Genomic DNA, 12861 nt, shown 5'->3' with positions numbered 1-12861 from the left:
GCTCTCATTTTGCTAGATTACCACTTTAATAAATTATGAGTCCAACTACAACTTTGCATCTACCACCCCTGCCAGCTTTCACTTGTAAATGCTAGAAAAATACTTCACACATTATATATATAAATAAAATTAAGATTACTGTATTTCCTTTTAAGAGGAATGTTTCAACAAATTTTACATGTGTCAATCAACCCTTGCTCAAATTGGGCACACATCAAATCTAGCATCATGGGTGTTTTATTTATTTGGAAGTGAATTTTAACTATCAATACAAATGCCAAGAAACTACACAAAACATCCACAGGAACTTTTTTCATTTTTTTTTGAATTGTACACAAACATTTCCTACATAATCCAACATACAACAGAGAAATGGTACATCTTTTTCTTTCAATTTGCATACAATGGAAAAACAAGTATATATATATTTTACAAAGTTTAACTAATAAGACACTAGAGCAAGTTGACAGTTTAAGTCTATAGGTGAGAAATTATCTAATAAAAATAATCAATTTTTTCAGCATCAGTCACTTCCATAACCAAGTGTTATTTTGATAATAAAACTTGCTGCCAATCAGAATACTGGTATATACGCATACCATTACTCAACTTGTAGTACTGCTCCCCACCTTAGTTCTTTACAACTACTAACATAGAAAATTGTTGAAAAGTAGGGGCAAGCATTTGCAAAAACAAAAAGTCCCCAGCTTATTATAAGCATGAATATGTATGATGGAATTCCTTCCCAGCAATAGACTTTCAAACCATCAAGAAATCACCAGAACTAAGTTTGCCAAGTTATTTTGCCTATGCCCAAGAAGAGATCCACTTATATATCCAACAGAGGAGCTGAAAATCAAACTTAGTGTTTAGTTTGGGGGTGGGTTGGGAAATTCAGCCACCATTTTAAAATGACTGTCTTAAAAAAAAATGACCACCAAAAATAGGTTCACTAAATTTATTTTAAAAATCATAAAACGTTTCTTACAAAAGAGCATTACATTCTGCAAACTGCTCTGAACAGATGCCAGGGACATATGGACTATTGTTACTTTTCCTCCCTGTCCCTCCCCCCAAATGTTACAGTGACCACAAAGCAAGGTGTTCACAATAATTACATGGGGGGAATTTTTTTTAAACCACCAACAATAACAAAAAATAAAATCCACTCACTCTGCTGCTGTTTCAAAATTTAAATGTTAGTTTTTGCACGCCCTTCCCCCCCCCAACCCTGTTTGTAAGGAACTAAAACATTACATCTGGTGAACAGCAAAGATTTCACTACACCTCAAATGCAGAACACCTATGAAGCAGAGGAATGTTGGCTTTTTAAACAGAAGCAGATAAAAAAAAAAAAGATGCAGGACTCCTTCAGTTCTTCACTAGTCTTAGAAAAACTTTCCAGAATACTGCTTCACACTATAAAAAAGAAAAAATATCTTGCATTAGAATCCTTCAACATCTGCATACTGCTTCACACTATAAAAGAAAAGAAAAAAAAAGTGCGAATTAGAATTTTTGCTCGTAACATCTTAATCAACATCAAGACAATTTCAATGCTAAATTAAAATGATAAACATGTCCATTACAATTAGAAGAGTTCAAAAACCATTAGCAATTACAAATTAAAGCAATGTTAAGTGTCAAGAAAAATGATGAATAGTAAATCAGACATTAGTAGAACAGAATTAAGAAAACGAAATTGAAAGTTGTTAATATTTGGTAGAAAAGACAAAGAATGCTAGTAAGGTGTGAAATGCTGCATTTTACAGCACAAATCATTTGTCCTGTAGAGGCATGGCCTGTGCCATATGGCAGACTGTGATTTGTTGTCGATTTAGTTATCTAAAAACAACAAAATCACTAGTCTTCCACACAGAACTAGGCCAATATCCAATGAATCTTCTATATTTTCTACAGGCTCTGTACAATTTTGTAACAAGTGGTTTTGGCAGCAGTTTTCACCAGAGAAATGAGAGTGGTTGGTTAAAGCTTCTTCCAGCAAGATTAGTATTGAATGTCTTCGTTTTTAGTAAGAAAGCAGGAGAAAATTAAGGCAAACTATTAGAATGTTTAGAAGTTAGGTCCCCAAAAGGTTGAGACACCATGGCTTCTAAAAGAAAAAAATCAATTGTGAAGAAAAGCTTTTTAAAGGTTTTAGTATGTATAAGCTAACACAAAGCTAAACTTAAACTGACCTGTTCTGCAGCAAATACTGTGCATTCTGTATCTGGTCCTGTGTTCCTGTAATGGTAATGATCCGATCTTCGGATCCTTCTAAAGGCTCATCAATTTTGATCGAAGCTCCCGACTCATGACGGATTTGTTTAATCCGCTGACCACCTTTGCCAATAATAGATCCAGCCAACTGAAAAGATTTTTTAAAAGTATGTGTTTATGATATACTTTTAAAATTTACTACCTGTATTTTCAAGGAGAATGAAGTGTATTAAATTTTAGTTATTCAGACTCTTAACTGATTAATGCTCCCTAAACCTGTCAAGGTTTGAGTTACAATCTATTTATGTCACACTTACTAATGTTTCCCTTAATTAGGTAATTAGGGCTGAAAACCCTCTTAGCTACTTTTTTAATAGAACTGATCACTTGCCAAGACTCAAACTGCAGACATCACAGCTCACTAAAGCCCATTATCATAACCTCAATCCTAAAGGTGTATTTTTGTTAAAACCTTCTGAATTAGAATTAAAGGAGAAATAATCATAAAAATGGTAAAACATTCCTGGTAGTATTAAAGATACTTACATCTTTGGGAATAGTTACTTGTGTAGTAATAATAGGTCCACCAAGATCACCATATGAGCCACGACCCCCTGCATAGGAATAATCTGATTTAAATAATGAGCAGTAAGTTCATTTTAAAAAAAATGATATTAATGTTTGATTTCACAAAGGAGAAAACTTACCATATCCGGAGCCACCCTAAAAACAAAGAGAAAAAAAATTACTTTGCTTTTGTAATTACTACTAAGTACTTTAAGAAAATTTTATTCAACAAAATGGGGTCTTGCTATGTTGCCCAGAATGGTCTCATATTCTCGGGGTCAAGCGATCTTCCTGCCTCAGAATCTTGAGTAGTTGGGATTCTGAGTGAGCACCACTGCACCCAGCTTTGCTATTCAAGTATTTTAATACCCATAAATCCCTCTACTCAGGAAACCAAAGTCCTCCTGTATCCTCCCTATTTTCAGTGAGTAAACTTCAGAAGACAATCCTCAGGGGAATAAAAAACTTACTGGAGAGCAGGTAAGCATCTTAAATTATCACTGATATACACACGAACAACCATGATACTCGACCTGTGGTTCATAAGCCATCTGCCATTCTGATGGGCTCCATGTGTCTATTGCAGAGTCCCAAGTTTCATCAGCACTGAAACCAACCTATGTTAGAGACAAATATTTACATGAACCCGCATTGTTATAGAGCTGTTTTTATATACCTAATTTGCATGTTACATTATTTAAAAAGTACATGTATAGGCAATTATGTAATTGAGGGGAACAAAGCTCAATAAAGTTCCAATCCTGCAGCAGCAAATAGAAGTAATGATTTAACTGGGTAATTCAAACAAAATTTACTTTTAAGAAAAGCTTTTTAATTACTATAACCTTCAACAAAACGTGAACTATATCCATACAGCAGTTACATACACACACTGGTAATAAACCAAAGCTCTTACCATGCCATCATAACGGTCTCCAGGTCTTCCTCTTCTGTCATAGGCCATCAGGTCTCTGCAAGCACAGTACTTGTTGTAATCTAAACTTGTTTACATGCCACATGTACCAAATCAAAGTCTACCTTATCTACAGCTAAGCACAGCCTCTTGTATGTTAGTAATTTACAGATGAAAAAAACTTACCCCCCTCTAGGTGGTGGTGGTGGAGGAAGAGGAAGATTCCGAGCTCTGCTACCACCCCGGCCACCCCGTCCGGGAGGAGGGGGAGGCGGTCCTCGACGAGGGCTCATATCATCATAATCTCTTCTAGATGGAGGCATGGGGCGCCCACCCCGACCAGGAGGCATTCTGTCAAAACCACCTCTTCCCCGCATGGGAAATCCCACTGGGCGTCCACGGCGGTCATCAAACATCATTGTAAAACCACCATAATCATAGGTTTCATCGTAAAAATTAGGATCATAAGGTTGTGCACGTCCTTTGATGGGAGACTAAAAACAGAGACAGAACAAACTGAAGAAAAAGTGCTCCACTTCCTACCAACCCTTCTAATATCATCATCATCATCATCAACAAAAAGTCATTCCCCCACCAGGAGGTACTAGAGGCAGAGATGGGAATTATGGCAACGCTAACAGTAGCAAAGTAAGGGATTCCCAAGAAATGCAATACTTTTGGCAAATCCTAAACAAAAGTGAGTTCTATTGCCTCTACAGGGAAAAATTACAGCTTGCTCTTACACGATTAGATTGTTAAGAAACCACAAAGCTCTCACATTTTACACATGACAAACTACAATGCACATTTTACAAAGGGGTCTATGAAGAAGTGACCATCCTATGGAGTCTATGGATCATCCTAAGGGCTGAAGAGATCAGTATCTTGGCAAGCCTATAATCCATACTGAGGCACCTGAGATAGGAAGCTCTGCAGCACAGTTGCAAAGACATAATCAACACTATAGGAAATTCATTCAAAAGATCAAAGGCTACAAAAATACCACCAACAAATGACCACTCTCCACTTTTCCAAAACCATTTCTAAATTAAAGTGATGGCTAAAGCCAGGTGATAGAAAATTGCCAGGGAAAGGACAAATAAAGACTGTAAGACTAAATGATCTGAAGCTACTTTTGCAGGTTATCACTTTGTTTCATAAAATCAAATGTAAACAAAAATGTTCTGAAGTACCTCAGATATAAGATCAAGGATGATCTTTATGCACTCTACAACTCTATCGGGTTTTCCACCAATAAGAACAACTCTGTCAGTGGAATGAGGACAGCATTCCTGGAAAAGCTTGATGGTTGTCTGAGTGTTCTATAATTAAGAGCATAAAAAATATAATTAGAATAAAAGTACTAGAAATTAGCTTTTCTGGGTTCAGTGAAAGTAGCAATTGAATTCAACAATTATCCCCCCATAATATAAATGTTTCATTAAATATTACAGGACTTTGCAATGATGTAAAGATTTTTACAAAATAACATGTCCAGTAGTGCCAGATATTTTTGTCTGTGATAAGCAATCTTCAGAGGGAACTCAGAGGGGAAGAAGCAAGACAAGCCCACAGAAACAAGTCTATGTGAAAATTTACTTTCTAGCAAGAAATATGGCAGAATTTTTTTTTTACCTCTCGAAGTTCTTTGATTTTAGCACCTTTGACCCCAATAATTCCTCCTGCTAGACTCTGATGAATCAACAGCCTCAACTCGCAGTCAAAGTCACTTCCTTTATAGTGTTGGTACTGTGGAGGGAGAGTTACAAAATTTTAGTTTCAAATCAGCAATTCCCCAATACACACTTATCTGCTATAAGCGTAACAATAATATACTGTTGCAGTGAGCAACCTGAATTTATATTTCAATAACTTTACCAGTTATGTGCTTATTATCCTCAATAGCCAGGCCCAAAAAGGACATTCTGCACCACCTTAAAAAACTATTTTATTTTCAGGTCCTGCAACACCATACCCACACTGCAGCCATTTAGCATGTCGCTGTTACCACAAAATTATTATTAACATTCAAATAACACCATAATAAAAATGACTGCAAAGCACTTTGCAAATGTAGTTAATTCCCACTGCAGCATGGAGCAGGGTCAACAGTGAGTTGTAAGACCATTCATGTATCATGTTTTTAAGCCTTTTTCTATAGAGATGGGAAAAGCACACTATGTTAAAAATATAATCGATCCTATGGGCCAGGCTCCATACTTCAGTGGGGTTCAATGGCACTATGACATACATTTAAGCATTCCACAGCATCAGATTCGAGCGGGAGCTGGCTGGTTGCAGTGGGTGATGGCAACTGCAGGCCCTGAAAGTAGAAAAATAAGAGTAATAGGTTAAGTGTCTAGCGTGATCAGGCTATTGTCGCATATATTGGTAAAGCTACTACAACATATTTTAAATCTATATTATTTAATAATGAAACTTATTCAACATTAAGACAATATAAAACTTTTCTATATAAACCTAGTAAATTATGTACAATCTTAAAATCCTAACAATCTAATAATTCTCCTTTTCAACATACTCCCGCAAACGTTCTAATTTTAAAAATCTCTCTTCTAAAACTAAAGCCCAGAAAATGCATACTAAACCCATGAAAGCACATGACCACAAGTAAGTTCATATCTACTCCAGGAGTGGCCAACTTTTTTTTAAAACAAATTACGCAGGTACAAAATTATGTAGCAGGTTAAGATACTGCTACAAACTGTCATATCCACTGTCTTTCCATCTCCCCTATTATGCCCCAATACAACAACATAAACATTCCCCACCCTCATATTATCAAATACATTTAAAAAAAAAAATGAGCCTACCTCTTCCAAGGTAGGGATGATTTTCTTCAGAATTTCTCCAATTGTTTCAATATCAGCACTGATACTCAATATGCTGTCAAACACCACAAATACCAGATAGTACAAAAAAGGTGGAAAAGAAAAATGAGTTTTGTGTGTGTCACCAAGTCATACAAACTTTTACAGAGATGTAACATACAATTATTTAATATTCCCCATTTAAAGTAGCCTATTTATAGATTTCTCACATGCATTTTGTTTTATACCCAATACAGACATGATAACAATATTAGGAGACTTGCAGAGAGACAGAGAGAATGGGCTTTCGGAAGGGCTCAGATTAAGTGGGCAATAAACTGACCAGAACTGAAGCAGAGTTGAATATTTATGTTCCCCGCCACCACTAAGTTAGGGACACCCTCGCTGTTACATTGGTAAAACTGGCACACCTTCTCTTAGGCAAAGTGGGGGAATATGCAAGTGGTGAACATTGTATCTGGAGTAAGGTTATGAATACCAGTTAGAAATTAGATCACTAATGGGCTCTGCAAGAAAACAAATACAAATGCAAGACAAAACAAAGACAACACAAATGAGAAGTGAAGGAAAGTGAACCAGAGTTAGCATTTCATCAGAAAAAATTATGAACAGGCAATGTTGGGAAGCAAGGTGGGCCACAAAGACAGAGCGAGAGACTATTTTGGTAACAATTTGATTTACAATGCGGCAAATATGCAACACTTGAAGCTGTGCTCCTTCCATCGAAATAAAATTAGTGGATCGTTTCGGTGGGCAACTCACGGTAAAAGTTCAGTGACAAAAAGACTTAATGGGGAAAATAAGACAGAAACTTGAAAAACAATACACCGTCTAAAGGGGATACTATTTAATTATATAAAAGGCAGGTAATAAAATACATTTCTCTCTTTCTAATCAGGCAGTGAGGCATAAACTGTTGGGACATACCGCTCGGGGCCACTGCTGTCTGGGACTGAAACACTGGCATTGTACTGCATTGGTCATTGGCGTTCGTGGATGTTGGCATTGGGCATGGGCATTCAATCAGAAGTTGTCAAGTATGGTACCCGTTTGGCAACGAGCACATTTTTGGGCATAGCCAACCAGGGTTTTCACATGGGCGTTCAGGGGCGGATGGGCCAACGTCATGGTGGGCAACGCAGGGGTAAGTCGATCCAGTACATGGGCAACGGAGATATATGGCCAAAAAAACAAGGAGAGGGAAAAGGGGGAAAAGCAATAAATTTTAATTTAATACAAACTATACTCATACTCTCAATTAATGAAACAAGCTTAAGTTGTTCTGAAGACTAACACAATAATGGACTTCTCTAAATCTGACTGTGGCTTAACATTAAGGACCTCAAATGATGGTTTCTAGCCTTTTTTTTTAAGAAAAACAAACGATGTTTCAGTAGCAGGCTGGCTCATGAGGGTAGACACAAAACCTGACTCAAAGTTTACTGAAATCTTGAGGAAATGGGGAAATTAATAACCCAGATAATTATATAGAACATCTGGATTAAGAGGAGAGAGGTTTATAAAAGACAAAACAAAAATTCCCACACCACCAAAAACCCTAACTAATAAAAGACTGGTTTGGTTTTCCGGAGGTTTAAAACGCATTCCTAGATCCTAACGGCAAGTTTGTAAAATTTTAAACAAATTTTCAAGTTCAGTTTACAGTAATCAAGAGAAACATACAAAGATCTGCGACCAAGAGAGAAATGAAATACTGTCAAATAAGTACTCAACACAAAGTTATTATTTGCTTCCTTTTTAGCAAGAAAAACATTAAGAAATGTGTACACTACGAGAAAAAAAATTTAGAAATTTTGGTGTAACCAAGTCCTGTAAATGTGCTCACTTCTGGCACTGCCAACATTTAATGTGTCTAATCACAAGAGTCAACCCACTGTAAAATGAAGACTCAAACAAATCATAGGCATTGACAAACAGTTTCCCAATTATTAGATTAAGTGCCTACTCTATTCTTTACCCATATTTAAATCATGCAACCTTAACATTAAATTCTTTGTGTTCCATGTGCAAGCTGTTAAAGAACAGATGGACATTTTTCTTCCCAAAGAAAACAAAAACAGATTTTCTGGATTTAACCAGCCACCTTCAATGGTTTTCAGTAATACTGTAATTGATTCACATACAGGAAATGGTGTAATCAAGGATTTTTATACTTTGTCGCTATTTCTAATTAAGATGTTATTTTAATTAGATGAAGTGAATAATTTGGTGGACTCGTTATTAGAATGGGAAGAGGTTTAATATAAACCCCACCCTGCTCAATCTGGGCTTTTGTTAAAACAGGAATGGATAACTTCGAAATCAACTCTGTGATCAATTATTACAAATGTCTTGTAGCTAAACTATTAAATGATTTCTAGGATGTAAATCTTTAAATTTCTATAGACATACAAACTGAAGCTGACTGTGTAGTAGTTTAAACTCTTTAATACTTACGTCTGTACGGAGAGCCTTAATATTCTTGCCTCCTTTTCCAATCACTGCCCCAGCATTCTGGAGAAGATACAAAGACAAAAAATTACTTTGTCTTTCCCTAAAATGAATGTCTACCCATGCTCTTAGATTTCACTAAAAAATCCTCTGATCTGTTTCAATAAAAATCTATTAGGGAATGTAAAAACGACCAGGCCAAAAACAACCCAAAAACGAAAATGTAATTCTAAGTGCTTTGAGGACTAAATAAGCGTATTCAATGTCAGAAATACACCGAGTATAAAATAAGACTAAGCACAGATTTTATATCCCCCTTTGATAAATCAAGTAATATTAGTAGGTACCTTCATATTGTGACATGAGATAAAACAATAAACTGCTAATGAAGACGCTTCCTAAGAAGTGCACACATAATTAAGATTTAATCTATTAACTTTAAGAATCACACCCTTGGCCAGGAGTTGTGGCTCACACCTGTAATCCCAGCACTTTGGGAAGCCGAGGCAGGTGGATCTTGAGGTCAGGAGTTTGAGCCCAGCCTAACCAACTTGGTCAAACTCCGTCTCTACTAAAAAATATAAAAATTAGCTGGGCATGGTGACATGCCCTGTAATCCCAGCTACTTGGGAGGCTGAGGCAGGAAAACTGCTTGAACCGGGGAGGTCGAGGTTGCAGTGAGCCGAGATAGTGCCACTGCACTCCAGCCTGGGCAACAGAGGGAAACTCTCTCTCAAAAAGAATCACACCCTCCTCCTAGTTTGACCTGTAGTGGTTCACTACAAAGACTTTAATCTTAATTATTAGTGAAATAATAAAACCACCAAGGCCCTTCAAGTCTTTAGAAAGAACCACAAACAAATATTTTACATTCTCCAATCTATGTAAAACTTTGCTCTGATTTCTAGAGAGCCCACGAACCACCTTCAAATTTTCAAGAATAAAATGTATACCTTGCTCTGAAGCAGAATGCGTAATTCAACCATCTCATCAGTGTTTCTAGATCTTTTAAATGCTTGTTCCTCTTCCATATCTTCTGCAGGGCGTTTACCTAAAAATTAACAGTTCAGATTTAAAACAGAGTCTCAAAGCAACTTCATTCTGTTTTAAAAGACTTGTTACTAATCTCAGGCATGTTTTAAAAAGGCCAAAGGCACTGTTACAGACTTGAACCTTATGCTTCCATTTTATAACATGCACCAAACACAAAATACTTCAAAGGACTCGAAACAGCAAAATCCAAGAAAAAATTCTTTATATGCAAATCATATAGGAAGTTACTTCTACTTCCTAAATAAAAGCTAAGATGTAACTGATAAATCGCGGAATGAAATCAAAATTATAACAGTAATAGCACAATTTCACCACACACTCATAAGGCAATATTAGCAGAATAAAAAATACTGTTAAAATTAAAATTTCTTCTTACCAAATTCACCATTGGTTTCAGTGTTAGGGAAGGTTTCTTCTGGCTGTTCAGTTTCCATATTCTTGTATTAAATGGACACACCAATCTGTTGAAAAATAAAGAAGCTAGTACACGTGGCTTATTGGAAAGCAAGCTGAAAAAAGAGACATTGCTTCTAGAACATACCAGTTATTATATATCCTCGCAGAGCAGAACTGAAGTGTTCTGGGTCGGACCAACAACTGACACCCCAGTGCTGCAGTAGCCTATAAGAACCAACGCACAGATCAGTTTTGCTTTTATTTCTTTATTACTGAATACTTGCTTCTGATTACAGCGAACTCTCACTGATTTGACCCCAAGAAACTAGCTATTTCTAAGACTTGATTCTTCATTTCAGTGTTTCACAATTCAAATGCCTAAAAAATACAAAATTCAAGGGAGACTGATTTTTTCCCAAGTTAGAACACTAACTTAGCCGCTGGATTAAGTTCCACCGCAGCAATGAATTGTTTTATATAGTACATTCACAAAACCCTGAAAAGATAAATGCCATCCACAAAGCATACATTTATATAAAGTTACAATTTCATCTTATTCACTGGAAAAACTATTTTTATATTAAAACCTCTAACTGCTTTTCTATTTCTTTCGACTCATGCTTGAAGCGATCTTCTGTGACATCTAGGAAGTTTACAAACACAACGGCAATTGCGAGCACATCCAACAACAACTAGAAAAACCTACAGGAGGGATAAATCCAAAAATCTAATATAGGACCAGACCCAACCTGCTACCACCAGTCTATTATTCAGCGAAGCTAATGGAGCCCTTGAAAACTAACAGTCACTAGCGGACTATTTTAAATCAGGCTTCAGAGTACAACCGACAATTATGCATGTAATACAAAAACTAGAGTCTGTGTGTCAGAACGGCCGACAGGACTGCAAACAGCCTTTTAAAGCTTCCCTCTTGTCGGGACTAAGAGTTGACAAGTGGCCTCTACTCGAAGGTTGGCTAGACAGCAGAGAGCCAACAATCGAGGCACATTTATGCCTCCCATTCTCCACACGGTTAACGGGTCGACTTATTGCTGTCCTAACAACTGAAACGACATCCTTTTGGCCCAGCAGTCACTCAATTTCTGAGGTGTGGTGGGAGAAGACTTGGGTAAAGAAGTTAAGCCAAAACAGCAAGGTTTATCTGTACGAATAACGCTGCCGCGTGCTGTTCACCCTTTGGGTCTTGCAGTCACTAGTCCCCAGGCCCCGAAAAATCTCTTAAGTATGTGCCCGGCCAGCCAAACGCAAACACGCCCTCCCCTCCCCACCTCCCAGTACCGGGATCGCAAACAGCCGGGTAACTGGACTGGAAAAAAGCGAGAGTCGACAGCAGAAGCGCCGCACCTCTCCTCACCCGGATCCGACAGGAAATGGCGGCCCGCGTAATGGCGACTACGTGCTACAAGGCGGAGCCGAGTGACGACCCCCCCTCCCCCACCCACCACGCGGTCCCGAGGTCTCCATCCCCCGCATCCTCCCCCCACCGCCCGAGACAAAGCCACCAAGGAAGCCCCGACCGTTCCATCCCGCCGCTCCAGCTCCGACCCCGGGCCGGGAGACCCAAGGTGAGGCGGGGCCCATACAAAAAGAGCGGCGGAGCGGCCTTCTCCCCCCGCCAGGCTTCTTTCCTCCACGAGGTTCCTAGTTCCCAGGGCCATATAACTCCAGCTCATCCTAAAGGCACATGCGTCGCGAATCCCCGAAGTCTCTAGGACCACAACGCGGACTGCGGATACATGCTCAGGGAAATGGCGGAGGTGGGGGAGGGGACACCGGGCAACGTTCCCACTCGGAGAAGCGGCCAACCGCCAAACCGGCCCCCAGAACGCCTCCCTCAAAAGGAAAAACTGGCCTCCGACCCTCACCTCCACAAGTCGCTCCCCTAACCTGGCTTCTCAGCGCGCGAGGCCGCCGTCACTCCGCCGCGCCGCCTCAGCCGGTCGGAGCTAGACAGAAAACGAGCGCAGGCTCCCCTCCCCCGCCTTCTCGCGTCCTCCCCGCCGTCGCGCCCGATTGGCTGCTAGGGCTTCAGCGATGGTGCGAGGGCGAAGCGATTGGCCCAAGGCTACCTCAATCAAGGCGACGGAGGAGGCGACAACCCCGCCTCCCGCCAGCACCTCCCTTCGGGCTCTGAGGCCACTAAGGGCTCGAGAAAACCCGGGCTTGGGAAAAGTCAACGGAGCCTCTCAGGGAGGCCAGACTCTTGCCAGAATCAGAAATACCCAAGCTCCAATAACTCCAATTACCTATAGGCCGCGAACAAGTGGGACACAGGCAAGACGTCGAGGTCGGTGCAGCAGAGAAACAGAGGATAATGGCGTCTGCAGTACTGTCGCCTGGAGCGCCCTCCTTCTTTCTCGTTCGCGCACTCACTAGCGGGGGGAGGGG

At 39.3% G+C, this 12861-nt stretch overlaps 1 protein-coding gene across 7 annotated transcripts; it reads right to left on the bottom strand.

The window, feature by feature from the left end:
• Positions 1-944: 944 nt before the first annotated feature.
• HNRNPK (heterogeneous nuclear ribonucleoprotein K) lies at positions 945-12837 on the bottom strand. Of its 7 annotated transcripts, none has more exons than XM_012472125.2 (17): positions 12720-12837; positions 10598-10677; positions 10433-10517; positions 9957-10054; positions 9010-9066; positions 7480-7523; positions 6535-6607; positions 5952-6023; positions 5336-5449; positions 4894-5022; positions 3887-4194; positions 3704-3758; positions 3321-3404; positions 2928-2943; positions 2767-2849; positions 2199-2368; positions 945-1479 (listed from the first exon to the last, which is right to left on the bottom strand). In XM_012472125.2, the coding sequence occupies exons 3-17, from the start codon at positions 10488-10490 to the stop codon at positions 1446-1448; spliced, it is 1395 nt and encodes a 464-aa protein (XP_012327548.1). In that variant the 5' UTR covers positions 10491-10517; positions 10598-10677; positions 12720-12837; the 3' UTR covers positions 945-1445. The 7 variants fall into 7 exon arrangements, with proteins under 7 accessions (XP_012327548.1, XP_012327551.1, XP_012327549.1 ...); XM_012472128.2 differs by having other exon boundaries at positions 945-1419; XM_012472126.2 differs by lacking the exon at positions 12720-12837 and adding an exon at positions 12339-12456.
• Positions 12838-12861: the final 24 nt, after the last annotated feature.

The sequence above is a fragment of the Aotus nancymaae genome, unplaced genomic scaffold, assembly GCF_030222135.1.
Source record: "Aotus nancymaae isolate 86718 unplaced genomic scaffold, 86718_ANA_hifiasm-v0.15.2.pri h1tg000041l, whole genome shotgun sequence".
Lineage (NCBI taxonomy): Eukaryota > Metazoa > Chordata > Mammalia > Primates > Aotidae > Aotus > Aotus nancymaae.
Note: the sequence above shows the minus strand (reverse complement) of the source record. Positions and strands in the feature narration are given on the sequence as shown.

Coding starts and splice junctions, on each gene's coding strand:
- HNRNPK (XM_012472125.2), bottom strand. CDS start 10,490: ATGGAAACTGAACAGCCAGAAGAAACCTTCCCTAACACTGAAACCAAT. Junction 5,023..5,335: donor AAATCAAAGAACTTCGAGAG/GTAAAAAAAAAA, acceptor TCTTAATTATAG/AACACTCAGACAACCATCAA. Junction 3,759..3,886: donor CCACCACCACCTAGAGGGGG/GTAAGTTTTTTT, acceptor CTGTGCTTGCAG/AGACCTGATGGCCTATGACA.